Below are 24539 nucleotides of genomic sequence, written 5' to 3' on the forward strand. Positions count from 1 at the left end.
TTTCAGTTTCCCGGCCACAAGTTCGGCCAAATAAACAGTTTCATCTCGGACGTGCTGACTGCTGTCTTTGTCGACGTCACGACCACGTGACAATATGTAGTGTTTATTGCTTTCTTGTAAAATTAGATACCCAGCACCACAACCACAACTGACGTTGCACCGACATCAGGCCTGCATAGCCTGTTTTTCCAAACCAGTTCGTAGACCTGGCGTGGCTTTGAGGTACAATACCTGATTGCCACGCAGAATGCTTAGGTTCGATTCCTGCTAGGATCCTGATTTTTATTCTTTCCATTCATCGGGTCAGCGCTGCCGATGTCGGCTTTTCTTAACGCTCTCGCATTTAAATTACCAATCTCTGTTCTCGCCGTTCCTGGGTAGATATAGACTGTCAATCACCTGTGGCGCATACCCGTACACATGCGGCCGGTGGTAAACGGGTATGTGCCACACGTGTCTGGAGGAAAGGGTTTGACGACGCACGCGACAGGATTTTCACATTATTCATGTCATGACCACACCGTCATATTCGTCAAGCCCTCTTACCCTCCCATGCTAATTTTGGTCTACACCAGGTTAAGGAGGCGATCACGAGAGCACCCAGACGTAGGCGGCTAGATAGATAGATAAATAGATACGTAGATAGAAACGCTCAAAGTGCCAGAGGTTCGCTAAGAAATGCTTCGCATTTAAAATCCACTGAGCGAGCATGCTCTCATAGCCTCTCCGATCTGTACTAGAATATGCTAGCCCTGCCTGGTTCCCAGCAGGAGATTCATAAATTAGAAGCAGGTCACTAAGCAGAGGTTGAAACATTTTGTCTAACTCCCTTCCACTTCAGTTTCAGTGTGGCCCGTCCCCTACATTTGTGGCCTAATTTTCGGGGTGAGACAAGTCTATTTCGATATCTTTCTGTTCGAATCAGCCTATTTCGGTTCGAATTTGTCTATTCTGCGCTGGTGTCTGAATTGAATATTTTTTTTTGTCACACTATTTAGACAGCCGAACCGGTGGCATCCTCTTGCCGGTTTGTGGCTTAACCGCTTGCTTCTTCTGACACGGCTTGATGATGGGGGTGCTTGCCCTAAAAGAAATTCCACCTACCTGGGTTACTTCCCGGAGCTTTCTTCTCGCAACCCAGGCTCATTATATGCATTTTGTCCCACAAACGATTGATCATCACCCGACACACTGGACCCAAAATTGCGGGCTAATACCCGGCTCCGGAGGATTGTTGCTTGAGTGGAGGCAAGCTACAAATGGCGGCCGTGTGCTACGTCGCGCACGTTAAAGATCCCCGGATGGGCAAAATTCTCCGCGGACCTCCACCGCGGGCGTCCTCGTGACGTTCAATTCCACGGGGGCGTTTAATTCTGGAGGGCAGCGGCACCCACCTCTCCGCCTTCTTTATGACCCCACCCTCGCCCACCGCCCGTTTTTTTTTTTTTTTTTTTTTGCGGCGAGAGCTGTCGTGGGACCGCGACAGTGCAGCCCATGTTGGTGGATTAGCAGTCAGCCGCCGATGTTCGTGTCAGCTACCGCGGACAAAGAGAGGGGGAAAAAAAAGAAGGAGAAAAGCGCGCAAGAGGTTAGCCGCGATCGAGCGGGATTTGAACACGGGACCGCTGCGTGGCAGCCCAGTATTCTACCACAGAGCCACGCAGGCCATCCGAAACCGTGACGCATCAGGCAATGATTCGCGTTAAGCGACCGAGGTTATAAGTTGCGCATTTTCCGTCACAGGAATAACGAGAAGCTACGCTCCCCAAGACGGATTTCGCGTCTCAATTGTAGTTTTGTGACGTAGAAAATGGAAGGCTGTGGAGCCGAAAGGCCTGTATATCTGAAATTTGCACGTAGCGCCGCCTATGCACAACAAAAGAAACAACAAAGTCGTAATCAATGGCCTTCGAGATGGCAATATCAGCCGCAGACTCCCATGTTCGAGGGCGTGTACCGGAGGCCCTACCGTGCAGTGCGTCAATTTCGTCAGCGGTTGAGCGGGAAATATTGCGGACAGGAGCACTCATGTCCCGCTTGCAGTCTTGCGGAGTGAGAAGCAGTGCACCGGAGAGACCATTTTACAGCGAAAGCTTTATGAGATCATTTCAACGGCCGTTTTTGGCACCGTAGTTTTCCGCCGCCGCTGCCACCGTCGCCGGTGTCAGTAACCACTATCGCACGAAATAAGAAAAAAAAAAAGAAGTAGGAAAAAATTTCCAGGATGGAACGAGGTTCGAACCTGGGCCCGCTGAGTGGGAGCGCAGTGTCCAACTTCACAGCCATGCCGGTGCTTGAAAGTGCGGTGCAAAAAGACCCTATACAGGCTTCATGTCGGCAAGGAACCTCATTAACATATGTTATATACAGGGTGTTTCAGCTAAAAAGCACCAAGTAATAAAAAATTAAGCATAGGCGCTAGCCGTCTCCAATTAGCGCAACATTGTTCTGAGCCATATAGAGCACGTCAGAATATTTTTTCCAATCCACCAAGCTTGGCAATTAACAAAGATTGCTTAATGAACTTTTTAAATAGTAACTCTAGAGAAAAATTTTCAATACAAAAGTTGTAGCGCTTGTTCAGAAATATCGAATTTTTCAATCTGTGTTGAGATAACTACGATGCCTAAATTTTTTCCAGCCTTTCTTTAAAGTGCGCGAATTTTAAAAAATACCACGTGACTGCCGCCAAGCGCGCGGCGCTTTTAGTGCCCTCAAATGTAAGTTGAATGAATTATCAAAGGCTGCTTCGCGCACGAAGATCGATGGAACAGGTTTTCGGTGACTGCGATGGACGTTAAGCGACAAAATGAGCATACCGTTTCAGCAACAACAAAAATTCTTCAACGAAAAAGCGGTAGCCACGGAGCAAATGCTACATGAGACCGTAGGCAGCATTTGATGCAGCGTAGGCATTTTTTCTTTTCTTTTCGCACCAATGAAGGAACACACTGGAAGGGGCGAGGGTTACAACGTGATGAAGGACCGAGATAAAAGATGCACTCACAAGCGTCGGCCGCTCTTTCGTAGTTTTTTTTTAGATGGTACGGCTCCATCATCATTTAGCGTCCATCGCAGTCACCGGCAGCCTGCTCAATCGGCCTTCGTGCACGGAGCAGCCTTTGATAATTCGTTCAACTTACATTTGAGGGCACTAAAAGCGCCGCGCTTCTGGCGGCAGTCACGTGGTATTTTTTAAATTTCGCGCGCTTCAAAGAAAGGCCGGAAAAAATTTAGGCAGGGGAGTTATCTTAACACAGATTGAAAAATTCGATGTTTCTGAACAAGCGCTACAACTTTTGTATTGAAAGCCTTTCTCTAGAGTTGCTATTTAAAAAGTTCATTAAGCAATCTTTGTTAATTGCCGACCTTGGCGGATTGGAAAAAAATATTCTGACGTGCTCTATATGGCTCAGAACACTATTGCGCTGATTGGAGATGCTAGCGCCTATGCTTAATTTTTTAATACTTGGTGCTTTTTAGCTGAAACACCCTGTAGTATGGTAGACAAGTAAAATAAGAACCAGGCATCACACAATGCGAATTGCGCAACGAGTTGGTTGTTGAATGCTTCCAACCCATTACAAAGGCCTTTGCGATAATTCTTCATCGTCATCAGCCACAGCATCAACCAAGTGCACAAAATGCCTTACAGGTGTTTAGCGAGTACCACGGTTCTCCGCAGAATGACGAAAAATTGCATAGTGGCTGCTTCCCTACTTCACCAAAATTATGATGATTCACAGCGTACTGGGTTCCTCGCAAGTGCACTTCTATTGATTGCCAAGGAAGCCCATAAGGCTCCCATGATCCATTTCCTTAGGGTCTCAACATGGTAAATTCCCTCTCTCTCTCTCTCTTACGTTAAGGTATGTTATAAAGCGTGGCGGGATAGTTAGGTAACGACAGGGCGTCACACAATGCGCATTATGTAACTAGTGGGTCGTTTAGAGCTGCCGACCCATTACAAAGCCCTCAGCCATAATTCATCATCATCAACCGTCGCATCAACGAAGTGGAGAGTGTGCGTTACAGATGGTACTTGAATTGGTATTGCGCATTACGAGGACGAAGAAACGGCCGAGCAGACCGAAACAAGAGGACAGAGCGCTAATCTTCCACTAAGTTGGAAGTTAGTGCTCTCTCCTCTTGTGTTGCCTGCTATATTCTGATGGTGCGGGTGGAGGCTGTATTATTTTCATACCTCACAATAAAGAATGTCCTCTTGTGTCGGTCTGCTCAGCCGTTTCTTCTTCCCGGTAATGCGCTATAGCAATTCAAGTACGACGAACCACTTCCTCCAATCTTCAACACTTGTGGATTACAGATGGTACCTCGCTTCTCTGCCGAATGACGAATAATGTCGTGGTGGATGCTTCCCAAGTACACAACAATATTATTTGTGGCATAGTGAGTACGTTGCTAGTGTACTTCTATTAGTAGGCACAAGAGAGCTTATAACGGGGTCAAGAAATGCCGCTCTTCCAGCTTTCGCGTTGACTGTGTGGCGCTTTCCGCGCAGACCTGGCGTTTTCACTGGCGTATCTCATGTTGTGGTGGTTCGCAGTCCACGGGCACTCTTCAATTCTAATGAGGGCGTGAGGTAGTGATGTGCTTCGGCCTGGCTGGGACAACAATGCCTGCCGTGGACGTTGGAAATTCAAGCCAGTGTCACAAGAGGTTGCTATGTTCATCACGCTCGATGTACCACGAGGTGCACATGTTTTCATTACCGAGACCGTCGCTTACGTCAATGTTGGCCGTGATCATGTACGGCTTGCCGATGCTCAGGTAAATTGAGGTCGGCAGGCTAGCCATGTCGCTTGCGTTAAAGTTGGCCACCTTTGTCAGGGCATCCCTGTGTACGTGCACGTTCTTTTAGTCAGCTATGTTATCGCATGCGGGATGACATAACACAATGTACGCAGCGTCGAGGCAACACGCGTTATAGCGGTCGATGTCCGCATTGCTATAGTAGAGCCATATGCCGTCAGGGCACTGAGCGGTGGCTTCTTTGCGTGTCACAAGTCGGCTCTCAATCAGTCTCACGTCATCCTCGGTGAGCATGAGGGCTGTAGAGCAGCGGCCGTGGCTTCCAGCCAGCCAAAAGCACCCGAACGTGTTCTCTGCAGCCAGATCAGCTGGCTCGTCTGTGATGGTCGAATCGCCCCGGGCAGCCAGTGGAGCAGCACAGGGTTCTGCAGCAAATGCGACGGTGCACGGTACAGTAGCCGGTGTCGAATCCGTGATCGAGAGAGGTGGCAGTGGCTCTGGTGGAAGAATCGGCACATCAGAGGCCGGAGCCATAGATTCCAGGATTGTGGGTCTCCCAGTCGATGGGTCGATTGGCGCTGGAGGGTGGTCTCGTCCCCTGTGTAGCCGGTAGTCTGCATGGGAACGGTCTGGACTGGCCATGGTGCGGAAGGCGTCCACGTAGATGAATGCATGTCAGGTGACACAGGGTCGCTCTTGGGAAAAGACCGATGTCCGATGCCGTAAAACTGGTGCACGGCCTCTCGCAGATCACCGCAAGGAAGAGGGCTCCACGAGAAGTACGTTAGGTGGCATTTGAGGTCGCGCGGAAGATGGTATTCTAGTACCTGGAACATGAATTCTTGGAGCCAGATGTTGGTGAGCTCCAAGGCCTCCTCGAACTCCCCGAATCATGATTGTAGGCAGGAGGTTTGGAATGGTGGCAGCGGTGGATCGATTTGCAGCTGCCAGGCTTGAGCTGGCTGGAACATGGCTGCTGAGCTCAGTGGCAGCGGTGCAGCGCCGGTCGCTTATCCTTGCGTCCGAGGTCACCAAATGTCGCGACGTGACGGCGTCTGACGTAGACATGTCGTCGTCACTTATTTAATGAGAAGACGAAAGCGTACGGCCGAGGAAGGAAGCGAGAGGCCGAAGCCGAGCAGCGGCCGTGGCGTCCAACCAGCCAAAAGCACCCAAACGTCCCAACTGCCTCGCGCCACGAGCCACCGGCTCTCGTTGTCTTTTTCTCCGGCCAGCTGGCTGCCACTGGCGCGGCGCTACAGGCCATTGTCCAGCCTCACATGAAATGAAGAGAACACTGCGTCATTCTGGCGCACCACGTGGACGAGTGGGTGACATTTGAGCGTCTTTCAGGGGTGTTGTCTTCAGCTCCATCACTTGCCTTGGGTTTCAATGTGTATGTTCAATGAGACTGTGAATCACCTATGGTACATACTCGCATACCTGCGGTATGCGGGTATGTGGCACACGTGATTGAAGGAAGGCATTTCATGACGTACGCAGCAGGCATTTTGCGTCATTCATGCCATGACCAGTCAGTCGTGTCTGTCATACACTGATCCGCTGCCATGTCAATTTTGGTATATTACAGGTTATGTGACGACCGAAGAGCACCCCCGACGTAGTCGGCGAGATAGATACGCAGATAGAAACGGCCGAAGTGCCTGACATCAAACATTGAAGTCATCGAGGGTTTGGTGAATTGAACAGTGAGATCTGTACGAACGCGAATCCCTGGGTGCCCGTGCTGCGCAATTCATCAGGTTTCACAGTAGCGGAGTTGCATTCAGCGCAAAATTTAGAACAACACCAATCGCTATTTTATTTCTTTCACTTTAACGGGGAAGCTTACCTCCTTCAGGCAGCACATTTAGAAAACCCTCTTTCCCAGAATGAGCAGAAGCATCTTGCATGCAAATGTACCCTAAATTTCGGTGACACAACTATTTTGGCATACAGCAGGGACAAAATTAAAACAACAATTGCTGAAGTATACACTATGCTTCGGGGAAGCTTGGCGCATGCGCGAGCTCTCCGTCCGTTGCATTTTCAGACAAGCAGGTGGCATTTCTACGGATACAAAGATAATATTCATAACAGCACATGTTGGATCTAGGATTATGATACGGCATTTTGTTAACATAAATTTCCACGAAAAAATGCACGAGCCATTCCCATTGTTAGACGAAAAAATCCGCAAACAGGGGGTGGGTGCTCGACCCGACGTTTCGTCAAGTGGACTTGTCTTCAAGGCTGGGCGGTTCCAGGCTTGGTAGAAGACAAATTCACTTGTCGAGACGTCGGCTCGAGAAGCCGCCCCTGTTTACGGATTTTTTCATCGCAAGCTTCCATCTTCCCCTTCCTACCCTTGTATGAAGGGGAAGATGAGAAGGAAGGGGGAGAAACATACTTGTTTGCCTATGAGCAGCTTGCCTACAAGGCCCTCTGCTTTTATGTCTTTGCCCACCGCTTTTTTTCCGTTCATTATGCACAGCTGTGGCTCCTCATGTCCTGACACCGCACAGTGCATATCAAAAAAAGCTCACAGGGTTCCTTATGAATTCGCCTAAGACGACTCGAAGGCAAAATACATTTACTTATTTTTCTTAGTCGTTGTACTGATCCTACTCCGCTGCCCTCTGAAAGCTTCCTCTCCTCACCTTATTTTGCACTGCCTCCGTGATCGGCCCAGCTTAGACCAAGCGCGGATGTCATGTGATGACGTCACAAATTTTGGCGATTTGTGACGTCAGAGCGACGTTATGTGGGGACGTCATCATGTGATGATGATGTTTTGCACATCACGATTGTTGACGCCGCGACGCCGCCGACGGTCAATTTTCGCTTTTGACGGGGCATCTAAGGCTCTAGCCTTAAAACGGCAGTCTCTCTAGTTGGGTGTAGTCAAAGGCATCGCTTTCAAATTGGAATTGCGGTCAGAGCCATCGCTGTCGATATTGTGCTCTCTATGGTAAGATACACTGAAAAAGAGATTATTGCGACGACCTTGTCAAGGTGCATTTATTGAAATTGCATTCCACTATTATCTACAATAAAACAACAAAGAATAAGTCTCATTTTCTAGTACACAGCATGTCCTCGAAGTTAGGACCAGCGTTTCCGTAGGCGACACCGTCGTAGGGCGCTGTACGCTTCCTGGGAACGTATCTGTTTTCGTTCTGTGTTAAAGGTGCTGTGGCACTTGGCAGATAGAGTCATAGGCTAGTGTAGCACTGGCCATCTTCCCCATCTTCTTCTTGAATTACTTCCGTCGCACGACCTGACACCACCACGTCCGGGCGCGAGGTCATAAACCATGGCGGTGTTTCATCGATGTATTCCGTTTCACGATGAACATCTTCATGATGCGAGTGTACCCGCCTCTGCGCATGCGCTTCGCGAGCCATGTTCCAAAGTTGGCGTGCCATAGATGGGCCCGTGTTCTGAACCATGCTTGTAAATTGGCTAGACTCGGACTTCATGAGTTCGTAGGGCTCATCGAACTCCACGATACAGCCGGCGTCAAGGACCTGCAAGGTTGAAAGTAAGAAATGAAATAACCGAGAAAGTAACATGACGATCGCGAAATGGTCAACCGTTTACCATATGAGTGGCCCTCATAGGTAATTAGACAATCCGTAAGCTACAATAAACTACTCAGTAATAGCGTCATAAGTAGAAGAAAGCGCCTCAATCAGCATACTGAAAAACCAAAAAGACGCGTACCATCAAGGAAAAAAGTAAGGACAGGACAGAAAGGGCGTCACTCGCAACTAACTTTATTCCCAGAACATCAGCATCATATATAACCACAGCGACCCTGCGCGCGCACATCGCCTCACAAGCTCGTCAAAAACCCGCGATAACAAGATTAACTAATCGAAAAATGAATCGATGAAACTAAATTCACCCCCACGCAGAGCAACAGAAGTGTCACTAACACAGCATTCTTTCTTCTTTCTAATATAGTATGCTTCCATAATTTCACGCGCTAAGACATCGTTACTCTTTCCAAGAACGGAAACACTGGCAAACCCAGGCTCACACTTGCAGGAACCACAATGCACAGGCAAATGTGCTGAAAGTTTATTTTTCACCGAAAGTTCGTGCTCCCTCATCCTGTCGTTTATGCACCGGCCTGTTTGGCCGATATATACCCTACCGCAACTAAGCGCGATCTCGTACACCACGCCAACCGAGCAGGCGACAAAAGGCCTTGCGTGCCTCTTCCCACACGGGGAGGGCCTCGGTGCGGAAGAAATGCGTGGGCACAGGCTAGCCAACTTGCGGGGCGCCGAGAACACCAAGGGTACCTTGTACCTGGTGGCCACATTCTTAAGGTTGTGAGCAACCTTGTGCACATATGGCATAACCATGGGCCTTTTTTCCATCGGCTGCCTATTTCTTCTCGATCCCTTCAGTTTCTGAAGGAGGGTTTCCGAGACTGCAACAACGACAGAACCAGGGTAGCCGGCTGAATACAGCCTCGTGACCTGATTCTTGAAACTTTCCTGCATTAGATGAGCACAAGATTTCACCAGCGCTCCTTCCAGGCACATGGAAGCAACGGCCCTCTTGACAAGTTTCGAATGCGAGGCATCATAAGGAAGAAGTGCCTTGCGTGAACGTGGGCAATATGCCCAACATATGTGCGTCTCCGAGAAAGTGAGACTCAGGTCTAAAAATTGCAGCACACCACCAACAGGAAGCTCATGCGTGAAAAAAAGACCCTTGGCGTGTTGTCTAAAAACAGCTAAAACCTCATCCACTGAGTTAGTGGTTGTCAAAGAAGGGTTAGCTTTAAAAATGATTAAAAAGTCATCAACATACCTAAAAATCTTCACTTCAGCATCGTCAATAACCTGAGCCACTTCTCTGCCAAAATCCGCTAAAAATATGGTACATAACGCAGGTGCCACGCATGAACCTATACAGATTCCTTTTCTTTGAGTATAAAACTGATTATCGTGACACACGAACGTGGAACATAGATAAAATTCGAGCAACGTCATAAAGTTGTCAAGGGAAATGCCAGTGGCGCGCTCAAAGGCAAGAACACCGTTCTGCTCAATACAGCTTCTAACAACTAAAAACAACTCTGCGTGGGGAACCGAATAAAACAAATCTTCAACATCAATAGAAAAAGCATTGCCACCTTCGTTTAGGCCTATCAAGAACTGTGTAACATCATTTGACTTCTTAACAAGAAAAGGGTCATCCACAGTAAGCGCATTAAGAGGCTTCAGTAAAAACTTGCTCACATTTTGTTGCCAAGATTCCCGTTCGCTGACAATACACCTGAATGGCATGTCGACCTTATGAGTTTTTACACTCAAAAACACAGACAGCGCGGTTCGCTTCGAGGAACTGATGGCTTTTGAAAGAGCGTGAAGCTGGTGAATTTAGTTTCATCGATTCATTTTTCGATTAGTTAATCTTGTTATCGCGGGTTTTTGACGAGCTTGTGAGGCGATGTGCGCGCGCAGGGTCGCTGTGGTTATATATGATGCTGATGTTCTGGGAATAAAGTTAGTTGCGAGTGACGCCCTTTCTGTCCTGTCCTTACTTTTTTCCTTGATGGTACGCGTCTTTTTGGTTTTTCAGTAAGCATGTACGAACTAGCCCAACAAAAAGTTCTATCAATCAGCATACTCGACAGAAGTATTAATACAACTTTGTATTATTCCTTTAAGGGCCCGCAATTACAATACAGTAATATAATTATTTATTTATTAGAAATAATCGACGTTAATCGACAATTTTATCTACGCCGCTACCACAGCTACGTCTCTTTTTCGAAGCAGGAAGGAAAAACACTGCTTGCGCGCATGTTCGCCCTCCTACCAGATGCAGCTTGCGGAATAGCTGACCACTTTGTGAGAGTGTCGGGAAGGTGGTTGTGAAGTAGTGTGAGTGTTAACCGTAGACGTCACCGTCGTAATCTGTATATGTTGCTCATTATTATCCTTGGAGGACACGAAATGAAGAACAGGACAAAGAGAGGGGATAAACCAAGGCGCTGGTCTCCCCTCTTTGTCCTGCTTTCTACTCTGTTTTCCCAGCAAGTATGACCTTACTAGCCTGAGTACGCATGATTGCATCACCATCGTTTGGCTTGCTGAGGGCTCCGTTTGTGAATCGCGTGGCTGCGGCGACTAAATGCAGCGCAGCGGGTTGGGCATTGTTTTATATCGCAAAAATCTTTAGAATTGTGGAGGTGCACATGCCGATCAATAATTCTGGACACAATTCAGAAGGTGCACCTTGCAGACGAAAAGCGCCATGGGTGCAAATCATATCCTCTTGCAAGGCTTTCCCCGGTTTTATTGTCCTTCATGACAACTACGCATAGTCGTTGCTGTGTTATTACGGTGCAGCTGACATTAGCGAGTTTTAGTTTTGCGGAAAACAGCAAACGGAAGGATTTAGCTGACCATTTTAGAAGCAGACAAGGAAGGGGCTTTGTGGTCATGCCGAAAGGAATGTTTGAACACAAAGCCATGATGGCTGTTCCCAAGCACCTCAAACCGATAGATTTGAGGTGCTTGGGAAAGCTCCAGAGGAAACGAAAGCTGCAGAGGAAAACGAAAAACGAAAGCTCCAGAGGAAAGAGGCCGTTAAGAGGCTGAAGATGAACCTAGAATCAGTGGCAACGGCGGTCTCCAAAGCTGACCAAGATGGTTTGGACATTTTCTTTTCAGGGAAGACCCACAAGGTGGATTGCCCACTCCGCGCTATTGTTTCGGAGAGGGAGACGTGGCAGAGTGTGGTCAGCTACTTCCTGAAGCAGCTGTTCAACATTGTGGGACATGACCCGTTTGTCATACGTAGCTCCAGAGACTTTATGCATACACTGGAAAAAGGTCTCCCCCCGTGTTACCACGGCATTTTCCGTGGACGTCGAGGACCTATTGTATTCTATACCGCACAATGGACTGTTCAAAGCCACCAGAGAAAGTGTGGAAGAGTTTGGTGAGGTAGACTTTCAAAATAGTGCCGGCTTTGGCACACAACATTTTTAGAACTGATATAATTTTACCTAAGCTCGACCGCTACCCACCGTGAAGGGCAATATTTCATACAAAAATCCAGTATTTGCATTGATTCTTCCGTTGCTATGTGACATTTTTAAATGCGAAGCATTTCTGAGCGAACCTCAGGCACTTTGGCCGTTTCTATCTACGTATCTATCTATCTATCTAGCCGCCTACGTCTGGGCGCTCTCCTGGTCGTCTCCATAACTTGTAATATACCTAAATTGGCACAGCAGGGGATCAGTGTATGACGAACACGATTTGCTGGTCATGACATGAATAACGCAAAATACCTGTCGCGTACGTCATAAAACCCTTTCTCTCAGTCACGTGTGGCACATACCCGCATACCAAAGTTCATGTTATGCGGGTATGTGCCACAGGTGATACAGAGTCTCAACCAACACAGTAACCGCGAAGACAAACACATTGACACGCAAGGAAAGTGATAATTATTGTCAGGTTTTTATGCCCAAAACCATGCATGATATGATTATGAGAGACGCTTTAGCGATGGGCTCCGGAAATTTTCACCATCTGCTATTCTGTAACGTGTACCGAGTTCGCACAGTACACGGGAATCTAGCATTTTGCCTCCACCGAAATACGACCGGCCACGGCCGGGATCGAACCCGCGACCTTCGAGTTAGCAGCCACGCACCGTAACCGCTAAACCACCGCGGCTGACGCAAGGAAAGCGAGGAAGCTGAAGACAGAACACCCCTGGAATACGCTCAACTGCCATCCACTCGTCCTCGTGGTCCGCAACGTGGGCCACGTGGATTACGTAAAAACCGGGATCAATTCTTCCTATAGCAAATCTGCCCAGAGAACCAGGCCTCTCATCATTACCGGTGACTTCAACATTGATTTATTGTGACCCAACAACGCCTGGTCCTTATACTGCGTGAAATATGGTTTGGGTGTGGACAGGTCATCAAAAGACCTCGCTGCCACATTCACAACAGGAGGCATCATAGATCATTTCATCGTAAGATGCATCAAGGATTTCCACCAGCTATACTATACTTCGGACGTCACTGCACTTAGTCCCCTCGTAGCCGCGATCATGAACGGATCCGATTAACAAGTCCGGTCCAGCTGCTGATGCTCACTGATCATGGTGATGACGACCTTGTTAAAGAACTGTCAAGAACCTCTTTCACACATGCAGCACACGGGTTCGTGAAACGTGCGTGCGTTCTACGTCATAACGCCGAAGTATAACTAGCAAAACATTGGTTTGGGCGAACTGGTTCATCGTCGAACTTGTTTGGGACAGCGCTAAGGAACACACGGACAGTATCCAGTATCGAAGCATATAAGCACTACATATCAGCTTACCGCGTCTGGTGTTGGTAACACCCATTCTGCTGTTGTCATCGTTACGCAACTGAATGTAAACAACTGGTTATGTAATACATATGCGACTCTTCAACATATGAGTGTGCGTATCCCACTTCCACATTTCTCTAGCATCATTCCGTAACGTTTCGCTCAATGTGAAAAATTACGCCACAGTCACCATCGCGCGCATGCTTCGCATAACATCGATTCCCACGGTACGTGGGACCTGCCGAATTTTTTTAGCCTTCTTCGATAGACGTCTTGAAAGTGAACTCTCCAAGCACCCGGTTGTACATGTGTTTCGTTATGTAGACTACTTTTTGTGATTTTAGATCACTCATCTGATAATGACCTTGACAGTATTGTCCCTAAAGTTTTAAGCACCTTCTCCTCTGAGGGGAAATGTTTGACTTTTACTCACCAATTGACGAAGGACAACCATATCCAGTTCTTGGATATCTATTTGCATTTTAAAAATGACCACGTTTGCTGGACGTACAATCCCAGGAGCAACGAGAGCCTACTACCGTCCAAGAGCGCACATTCTAAATTTGTGAAGCGTGGCATAATTATGTCTACCTGTCTTTCCACCTTACAGAAGTCCTGTGTCCATACAGCGTCTTCGAGTTTCAATCGACAGATCGAGCGTCTGCTGTCTGCCGGTTATCCGCAACACCTGATTCGCAGCACGTCCGATAGCCTGCTTCAAAGGGCGAAGTCTCTAAATAAGCAACAGACGCGCTCGGATCAAAAACCACCTTCCGTCATGCCATATGTACTTCTTTGTCCCACAACGTTAACAAGGCTGCAGAACGGTATCGAATTCGTGTCGTCTTCTCGGCACCATGCAAACTCCGAAAAGTGTGCCCGCTCCTAACAGGTACAAAACAACAGTGGTCATGCAAGAAGAACCATCACGTCAAGTTCACCAGTTGTCTTTCTAACACGATGTATGAGATACCCCTTTCTTGCGGTCGGTCATACATAGGCCAAACCGGCCGATGTTTCAATAAGCGAGCATAGGAACGCAACAGATCTTTGCGCACAGGCACGGGCAGTAATCTCGCATTACATTGTAAAAGGTGTGATAGCAAGAGCTGTTTGCGTCATCTGAATAAGACGACATTCTTAGCGAAGGCTCAATCAAGAACAGAAAGAGAAGTCGTTGAGGCCTATTTTATCGCAAAACGGGGAGATAGCTGCGTAAGCTCTCTCTGGCTATCGCTATCAAGGCAAGAAATTAACTTCTTAGACGGACACGTCAAATCGCTACCATGTACGTGATGCGCACGCGTCCTTGTTTTCACCTGTATCATCGCGTTCATACCTTGTTCTCCTTATATCTCAGGAAGTATAAATTCACCTGCTTTCTTCAAGTAACATCAGTTGGAAATTCTGCGCTTGTGTGTGTCTATGTGTTCCTCTTTCCTTCCCGTCTTCTTCGGACAGTTTAAACCTTTACGAAGCAATGAACCGACTAGCCCAACTACATGTAATGCTTAAAGATTTAGCGTTAGCGTTAGCGTTGCGTGCTCCTAACCGTGCATGAGCAGAACATAAATGTAGGGAGCTCTTACGTACGAACGCTATTTCTGGAATATAGCGTTCAACGCTAACGCACGCAAGAAGTCCCGTACGTAGGGCAAGATGGCGGTGCCTGTTAAAGCGAGAGCCGTCCTCTTCGATTCTTTCTAGCCGTCGTCCCGCAATATTAAACCCATTCATTCCCAAATATTGTTCGTATTTGATTTAGATTTGAGTAATGAGGCTTCACCAACTGTTTACAGCCGATAAAATAGCTCCGTTTTTTGAGATACAAAATAAATTTGCGGTGCAGAGGGCTTAACAAATTTTGTTTACAAGGGCCGCTCATGTTTTCTGTAGGCGCGCAGAGATAGCGATGCTGTCTTTAATCGCCTCTTTCCAAGGTACGGCCACAAGTCAAGCCGAGACATGTCAAGATTCGTTTCCCTTCATGTTTTACGCTGCAGTGCATGAATTTTGATACGTGATGCGTGTGCGTTTCACTTCTGCAAGACACTTCTGGAAACGCAACAAGGAGGCGCAAAAACGGTGACTTTGGATCAGCTCGACTTAGTGGTGCTTTTGTGGATTTACAGTGCATTTCGTGTTATGTCTTGATGGCGCCATACGTGCTTGCGTTAGCGTTAGCGGGAATGCCTTTCGCTCTACTAAAATACCACCAGTTGGCACGCAGCGCGTTCCGTTTTAGAGTTAGCGTTGAGACGCACGCTAACGCTAACGTAAGCGTTTCCCGCTATACTAAAGCTCGCTATTTACTCGTGCTGTAGCGGAAGCAGGTTCGCCGCAACTGGCCTCATAATATAGTTTGGTGAGAGAAAGGCAAGCGTAGAGCGATAATCTCGAACCGTCACTGTGTGTCATATGCTGCTACCGGGTCGCCGCTCCCGGCATTTCCTAATGGCTGCCACGTGCAGCAGCGAAGTCGGAAGCTACTACTTTTCGATTTTGAAGACAATGCTTTTCTGCAACTCTTCCACGCAATTTTAGGGGCGAAGCACCTTAAGGCTGAGGCTTGTCCGTCAATTCGTTTGGCGTTCGTGTCCGTGCTTACAGAGCACTGTGTAAATAAAAAAAACATCAGGTTTAACAATAGACTAATATCAATCATAATTGGACGAAAAAAAATATCCCAGGATACCCACGAAGTGAATGATGACGAGTGGGCGAAGCTCCGGGAGATCATTAACCGTGAATCCCCCCGACCATTCCCCACTCGATCATGAAAAGACCTGACAAGACGTGTGTACAGTATATACAAAGTTGTTTATTAATCACATTGCGTATATGGTATTGAGATGTGGGCGGCGTTTTCCATTCATTACGATCGCCTTATGATCGGTGAAATGGAAAACCAAAGGTTTTTGTATGGGATTCAACTTTGAATTTGAGAAGACGAGTTCAATGCGAGTCCCTCGATCGAGCCTCAACGAATTGCAGAGCTGGGCAGCCTTCCTTGTTTCTCTTTCCTCCTCTCTTTTTGTCTTTATTTATGTGTATTTCTAATTTTCTTCCTGTTTTTTTATTTTTTTCTCTCTATGTCTCGCTTGCTTCCTCTTTTTCAATTTTTATGTCGTTTCAATGTTTATATGTGGCCCCGTGCTTTGTGCCAAAGCAGCTTGCGTTTGACCAGTTCTCAAGCTCTGCTGATCCTCCGAACGCAAGAGCTGCCTACCCAACCCAGCTTGGTGACCCAGTATCATGGGTCCCCAATTCTCAAACTCTCTAATGGAGAATCAGATGCTCTTAGATATTTCTTTTAAATTGCGCAGCGTGGAGTGACCCCCTGCGTTTCCTGGCACACGAGGCGTCTGACGCAAGGTGTGCCTGGTGTGCCCAGTGTTCTTTTTTTCCTTCTACATCGCGAGTGGGTACAGAAAAGGGCCAAGTTGTCGTGCGCGTCTGAAGGGAAGTTTTCACATTGAAAGAAAAGTAGGAGCTTTGCGTATACAAATGTTGACAATAAAGAATCAGTCGTTCTCAGATATTTCTTTTTCTTTTAAACTGTGGCATGTGGCCTCCTGTGTCTCCTATCAAACAGGGGCGTCTGGTGTAAGGCATGCCCGGTGTTCCTTGTTTTTTTTTCCTTCCACATCACGAGTGGGTACAGAAAAGGGCCGTTTTGTCCTGCGCGTCTCAAGGGCAGTTTCCAAACTGAAAGAAAATTAGGAGCGTTGCATAACAGAAAACACGATCAAGCTCTTCCGAGATTTGCTTACCACCAGCGGTAAATGGCGTATATAAATAGCTCGCTGTTAGTGCACCAGCGCATGCATTGGGCATGGTTCAGATGTCTAATATAGCAGGCTGGGAGTCGGTGGTTTGAATCCCCGGTCGGGTGTTTCGAACTTTTTTCTACTGATTTATTTTTCTTTGCGTCTTGTTTATATATGTACATACAAATACATATCTGGGCCATAACGCTGACAGCGAAAATCAGCCGAGAGAGTCCATATAATTGTTATCACCATAAAAACGCCAAGCCTGCGTGGAGCGCACAGCACAGTCACAGCGAAATGTGGGCGGCCTTTCTAGAGCCCGTTATAAACTCTCTTGGGGCTACTAATACAAGCACACTGGCAAGGTACCCACGACGCTATAAATCATAATTTCTGTGAGGTTGAGAAGCACCTACTGCGCAATTATTCGTCATTCTGCGGAGAAGCGAGGTATCACCTACACATCTGTAAGGATTATGTTCACCTTGGTGATGCAACAGCTGATGATCTTGAAGAACTATTACTGAGGCCTTTGTAATGGTTTGTGAAGTTTTAAACTACCCACTAGTGACGCGAAAACTAGAAGCAGCGCGAAAAAACGACGACAAAAATAGGAACACACACAACAGGACTAGCGCTGAACTGCCAACTGAATGTTTATTGAAGAATCACCACTTATAGCTTTGCCACCAAAAACGCCTTGTCACACAAAAAAGCCAAGACAAAAAAGAAGGCGTCGACTGTGTCATAAAGAATGCGCTCCCCCGGAATTCAACCAAGTTACCGTTCAAGCGTGTGGTGTCCTGGCTGAAGAGCAATAGCATGAATATCCTCCAATCCGACAAGAAAGGAATGTTTGTATTACTACCGGAAAACCTCCTGGGAGAAAAGTCCGACGTAGCCATCGCGAAGAACTTCAAGGTAGTGAACTTCGATCCAAAGAAGCGAAGGAGGGAAGCTCTCAAGCTACTTGGAGATCTAAATTTGGAGAACTTGAAGAAGATCGCAAGCAAGACAGATTCTGGGTTCCTTGACGTGTTTTTTACGTGTAAAACGCACAAACCCACCTACCCGTTAAGGGTAATTGTGTCTGAAAAAGCTTCGTGGCAGTTGCATGTCGGAAGGTTCTTGCAAGGACATTTGAAGAAACTTCCGTTAAATGACCCTTACTTAGTGAAAAGTTCTGAGGATTTCGTGAACGAATCAAGCGGCCCTTGTGTCACTAACGGAAACAGTGTGACGGCGTTTTCTGTAGACGTAGAAGATTTGTTTTATTCTCTTCCATGTGATGGTTTGCTAGCCGCTGTGCGGGAAAAAATCCGTGAAACAAATGAACAAGACTTCCAAAAACTCAGCAGGCATAAATGTTGACAATTTTATCACGCTTTTAGAATTTTATCTCAATTCGACAGCCATTAATCACAATGGAACTTTTTACATTCAATGCTCCGGCATTTGTATTGGTTCATCCATTGCGCCCATTCTCAGTGACATATTTTTATCTAGTGTTGACAACCGTATTTGCGCTGCGTTAAATGACTCTCCAGTCACTGGTATTTATCGCTACGTTGATGACTACTTCATTCTTTTAAAGAAGCGTCCAGGTTACTGTTTTGATGACGAAGTCCAAAATATTCTGGGCATTTTTAGGATGCTTGGAGGGGGACTGAAATTCACTTTTGAAACGCCTAAGAATAATACCCTACAGTTTTTAGACGCTAATATTTCCTTTCTTGAGTCTAATGAACATGTATGCTGGGAGTATCGACCTAGATCAAAGAAAGGCATCCTTCCGTATGATAGTGCTCATTCCAAGCTTGTAAAAAGAGGAATCGCCATCACCTGTGTACAAAGTGCAATTAACAAATCATGTGAGCACCAAATGAAGGCTAGCCTAATGCATCAGACCGAAAGACTTAAATCATTCGGTTACCCTACTTCCGTCATCACAGCTGTGAGTGAAACTGTGCTACAAAGATTGAAACGTTCAGGAAGAAAAACTGATGAGCAAGAAAAAGACAAGAGACCGTTTCATGTGATACCATATGTGCACAGGTTATCGCATAACCTGAAGAAAGTGGCCAACAGGCACCAAGTCAACCTCGTATTTTCTTCAAAATTGGCTAGCGCGAAAATGGACAAGGACTAAGAAGGAACACTGATGTACAGGACAGGCGCTCATCAGTGTTCCTTCTTAGTCCTTGTCCATTTTCGCGCTAGCCAATTTTGAAGATTATGAACCAACTAGCCCAACAACGTATACTCTTAAGCTCGTATTTTCTGTTCCTCGTAAACTTTCAACGCTGTGTAATGCTATGAAAGGTCGAGAACAAATGATATGTACTACTAACGATGAAACGAAGTTCACCAAGTGAACCTCTGATGTTGTTTATGAGATACCATTAAGTTGTGGGAGAGTGTACAACGGACAAACTGGGCAATGCTTAAATGATAGGGCCAGGCAATATAAGAACAATGTCAAAAATGGCTATGGCAGCTATCTAGCCTCGCACTGTAAAAAATGCGCATGCACACCCAAGTTCGGGCAAACTAGTTTTTTGACGTTTGGAAAATCCAAAAAAGAAAGAGAAATCGTGGAAGCTTATTTTATCAATAAAGCTGGAGATAAGTGTGTCAGCGCGGCGTCACATAGTTTAACTACTCATGAGAGATCTCTTCTCGATAAACACCTGTTAGTTTAGCAATACGCATGTCCGCAACCATTGATTTTTTTGTGGCGTTTTTTGTGTGACAAGGCGTTTTTGGTGGCATACCTATAAGTGGTGATTCTTCAATAAACATTCAGTTGGCAGTTCAGCGCTAGTCCTGTTGTGTGTGTTCCTATTTTTGTCGTCGTTTTTTTCGCGCTGCTTCTAGTTTTCGCATCATGAGCCGACTCGCCCAAACCTACAAGTTGTTGCTAACACTAGTGACCTAATTCGCATTGTGCGATGCCCGGTCGTTATTGAACTCTCCCATCAGGCTATATAACATAGGCTAACGTGAGAAAGAGAGGAGAGAAAGAAAGTACCTTATTGAGACCCTGAGGAAATGGATCATGACGGTCTTATGAGCTTTTTTGGCAACCAATACGAGTGCACTTGCAAGGAACCCACTACGCTATAAATTGTCATAATTTTTGTGAAGTAGGGAAGCAGCCACTATGCCATTATTTATTTCGTTCTGCGGAGAACCGTAGTATCCGCTAAACACTTACAAGGTATTATGTACATTCGGAAGATGCTGTGCCTGATGACAGATGAAGAATCCTGCTGATTTCATGATCTCGGTTGTTTGGTCGTACAAGTGGCAGATCTCCTCAGGCGTTGAAGCGCCGAGTACCAAATCATCCACATAGAAGCTTCCCTTGAGCTGAACAGCTGTTTGTTGGTATTTCGAATTTATGTGGTTGAAGTGATACCGAAGCGTAGCCGATAGGAGAAACGGACTCGACGTTGTTCTGAAGGGCACCCGACTCATCCTGATCTCCTCGAGTCGTGGGAGCGGTTGGTCCTTGGTCGGTACTTTCTCAAACCACAAGAAGCGGAGCGCATCCCTGTCTTCTTCTTTGATAGATATCTGAAGAAAGGCCTTCTGTACATCGGCTGTAAGTCCTAATGCATACAAACGAAACCTTATTAGCATCTTTAGAAGGTCGGAGTTCAGGTTCGGTCCCTTTTCAAGTTTTTCATTCAGACTGCATGACGCTGTTCCGTGCGACGATGCGTCGAAAACAACGCGCAGTCTTGTAGTAGTGGACGTCTCGCGAATGACTTCATGATGCGGCATGTAATAAACGTTTCCTCGCGATGCTTGTACGTCCGTGACCTTCTCCGCATGGCCATCCTTCTCATATTGCCTAATAGCTTTGTCATAGGCCTTCAAGTCTTCATCGTTTGTGGAAAGCCGTCGCAACAAATAATACAGTCGTGAAAGCGCAACTTTGCGATTGTCTTTGATTTTTGGTCCCTCCGATTTCCATGGTAGTGACACCTCATAGCGACCGTCTTGAAACTTGATGGTTTCATTAAACTTCGTCAAAACCTCTTCTTGTTTGTCTGATGGTGTCTCCACAATACCGATTGCTTCCATTTCCCAGAATCTTTGTAATGGGAAGGACAGTGCTTCCTTGTCGTATGCGTCTACTCGTAAAACACATATGTGAGTGCTCGTCTTCCGACTAACTTCTTCTGAGAACGCCAGGGGTCCTTGAAGAGTCCATCCGAAGTTCGTGTTGATCGCTACCAGAGATCGGTTTGCGGTGTCCCATTTCACCTCACTTGAATTCGGCATGAGCTTCCAAATCTTGTCGGAACCGATCAAGAGACTCACTCCAGGTTCACCTGTGACTCCAGCGAAAACCACTGCGTCCGCTAGTTGTTTGCCGTCTGCAACAATGGCGCGGAACAAGTTGTTATCTTGTGGCACTTCGATCATATCTTCGCAGATGAACGGCACGACGATCGCTTCTATCTGTACTGAGATATTCTCGTGGTGGCTGCGAAGTGTAATGCTCACTACCTTAGCCCGCTGAGCATGCTGTGATCGAGCCCGTCCAAACGTGCTAACCACTAAATCCATATCGCGGATGGGAGATAAATTAAGTTTCTTGTATACATCTTCCCTCAAAAATTTTCATTGGCTGCCATTGTGCAAAACACCGCGGACGTAACAGCAATGAGTAGGAGTCGTCAGCCAGGCACGGAACGTCTGGAGGAGAACCTCTGTGGCAAGTCGATGCTGGGTACTGTTCGTTGCAACGTGCATGGCGACGTTCGGCGCCTTTCTCGATCCTGCATAAGCTGAGCTCTTGGGGTTGCACATAGTGGAAGCATGACGACGCTTGCATGTTGTACACTGGATCCTGCGACGACAGTCCCGCACAAGATGTCCCTTCATGGTGCATTTAAAGCATCTACCTTCCTTCCTAAGCATACTGCGCTTGTCTTCGAGGCTAACATCACTGGTGCATCGCTCAGTCTTATGGTCCTTAGCAGAACAAAAGAAGCATGGTTCTGTTAAGACTTCTGCCTTATTGTGAAGAACCCTTGCCGCAGGAGTCGATGCCATATTTAAGCTTGAGATTTGTTTAGGGCGTGGTTTGTTTAGCCTTGGTGTCCTAGTCTGAGCACACTTCTCTCTACATTCGATTTCTACCTGAAGAAATTTCAGAAGGCGCTCTGACTCCTGTTCAGCTGAGTCCGCACCGCTTCGTGTGGCTACCGAGGAGGAACTGGACTCGATGCTTTCGCTCTTGTAATAGTCTACTACCATATCTTGGGGTATAGCTTTCTGGAGTATTTCGCATAGCATTGAAGCGTAAGATGAAGCGCTCACCCCAAGGTTGGCGAGTCCTCTTCGGTTGAGCTGAATGTCGTCGAATAATTTCCGTAAAGCTGTAACGTTGTTCGATGATGTCACCGACCCAAGCATGCGTAGGTTTTCCAAGAGTTTCTGCTCGATCAACTTGGGGTTGCCGTAGCGCTGCTTCAATATTCCAAGGGCGTCGTTGTAACTTGATTCCGTCACTTGGATTCCGGCGACAGCTTTAGCAGCAGCTCCGTCAAGTAGAGAAACCAGGTAATGGAAGCGATCCGTGTCGACAGCCTCGGGTTCTCGTGGACAGAATGCAGAAACATGTCCCAAAACGGCTGCCATTGGGTGATCGTTCCGTCGAAACGTAGAAGTTCTAACTTCGGCAACCTGGCTCCAAATTCACGTTGTGAGTGTGTCGTGATCGTTGAGGGTTCAGTCGGTCGGTTCCCGTCAGCTGCGGTCGGTGGCTCCGTAGTCGGAAGCGAAGAGGAAGTCTTGAGCATGTCAATATTGTGCTCGAGCAATGCCAACGCGCAGACAGCAGCTTCGTCGTATTCCATGACGGAATCATAATCTTCTATTACTTGCTCGTCGGTCATGACTGCTTCCAATTCGGCGTTGAGCACGTTTAACTCCGACCTCGTCGCCTTCAACCGGCTTTGCAGGACACGAAGCGCAGAAAGTTCAAACTATCCGGATTGAAGGATCTCTTTCACCTCGTTCACGATCTTCGTGCTTTGCGCTCGGCGAGCGGCCCGCTTGTTCTTGATCCGCTCCATGACGGCTCGATGCAGAGGTCTCTCCCAAAGGAAGTCGCACGTTGCAAAGGCACTGGCTGGCCTGGCTTCCCGGGTCGTTCGGCACCAAAATATACGATGTGGGAAAAGACACTTCTGTCGGGTTTATTGACGCAGAGCAATGAACCGTCCAACATGGTGATAACAGATCGGTCACAAGCCACCGTCAACGTTCTTCCAGTCGCGCGCAACTTCTTTCTCCTCTTCCTCTACAGGCGCCGCGTGAGCATGATTTCCAACAATAGACGCGCGTTTGCGACAAGCGCACCTTCGTCACTCCATCTCTGCAGTCGCGTCAAGCGTAGGGGTGGTCTCCAGAATTTTTTAGAACAAGGGGGGGGGGATAGTTTAACGACCCATTATGGATGTCCGTTTGGTATGTTTGTGTGCGTGTATACATACACATGCAAATAAGAACCCCAGGTGGTCAGAATTATTCCGGAGTCTCACTACGGCGTGCACCACAATAAATCTTGGTTTTCGCACGTAAAACCACATAATTGCTATTGCACAATGCAGCTTTTGACAAGGACCAAAAAAGGTACCGTGCGCGTAACGAATAAAATCGAAGTTGTGGCAGGGTGCAGGGCTACGATCTATTATAGCACTATTTTAACAAGGATCTTCAAGGTTCGTACACTTTAATTTTTTCCATTTTCCTACACCTTGTTTGCGTTCATCGATCAAGTTGCAGAGAAACTGCACGGAGTTTTGTTTTCGCAGCTTTCACTTTTTCGCTCTTATCTGCTAGTCGCTGCTTTTTCTTTCCGACCGTGCCTGGCAGCCTTATTGCATTTCGTTTTGTTTCTTATGCATGCATGACCACAACCATCCAGAAACATGCTTCCCACCAATGTGTTAGCAATAAAAAGTCAGATTATCAAGCGCGACGCATGCAAAGCACCGAAGCACATCGGAAGTGGTGCACGATGTGACAGCTCATGCTGTAGTGGCGCCATCTTGTGGCTTTCGATATTGACTGCGGCAGACATCACTCCTCCCTGAACCCCTGTATTCTGAACCCCCTGAACCCCCATTACTACCCCATATTCTAGTGCCCTATGCTTCCAGCTTTCGCTGTGACTGTGCTGCGCTTTCCGCAGTGGCCTGGCATTTTGTTGCACAAATGATTCCTCCGTGTTTATGCTTTCACACGGTAGCCTGTCGCTCAATAAATGGTGATTAAATTCGCAGAAAGGGTAACTTTTCTAAAAACGTATTGTGATTTATCCGGTTTAGACTTTGGAGCAGTCAACTAATATACTTAGTGTAACTTTGCTGTCTTGTGTATTGCCTAAAACAATTTCCTTTTGCCGTAACAATTGTACTAAGTTAGAGCTAATGTCGCCTACTGCAGGATGTATGATTGCCACAGAAGCAGCTCGACTGCAGTTTCTGTGGCAATCCCTGATCAGAAATATATCATGTTTTCAGTGGTTATGTTTCGCTTCCTCAGGCGCTGAGTTCCGCTCGCATGCGCATCGCAGGCCTATCACATTTGCTGACAGGTA

General features: G+C 47.0%; 1 protein-coding gene across 2 annotated transcripts in view; it reads right to left on the reverse strand.

Moving 5' to 3' along the window:
• Positions 1-7779: 7779 nt before the first annotated feature.
• The window catches only part of LOC119386408 (ATP-binding cassette subfamily C member 4), a 1176877-nt gene continuing 1160117 nt past the window's right edge, over positions 7780-24539 (reverse strand). For both annotated transcript variants that reach the window (XM_037653719.2, XM_049414333.1), the window contains one exon: positions 7780-8303. In XM_037653719.2, coding sequence (XP_037509647.1) covers positions 7989-8303 — 315 coding nt within the window. In that variant the 3' untranslated portion in view covers positions 7780-7988. The remainder of the gene's footprint in view (positions 8304-24539) is intronic.

This window comes from Rhipicephalus sanguineus, chromosome 3 (genome assembly GCF_013339695.2).
Source record: "Rhipicephalus sanguineus isolate Rsan-2018 chromosome 3, BIME_Rsan_1.4, whole genome shotgun sequence".
Lineage (NCBI taxonomy): Eukaryota > Metazoa > Arthropoda > Arachnida > Ixodida > Ixodidae > Rhipicephalus > Rhipicephalus sanguineus.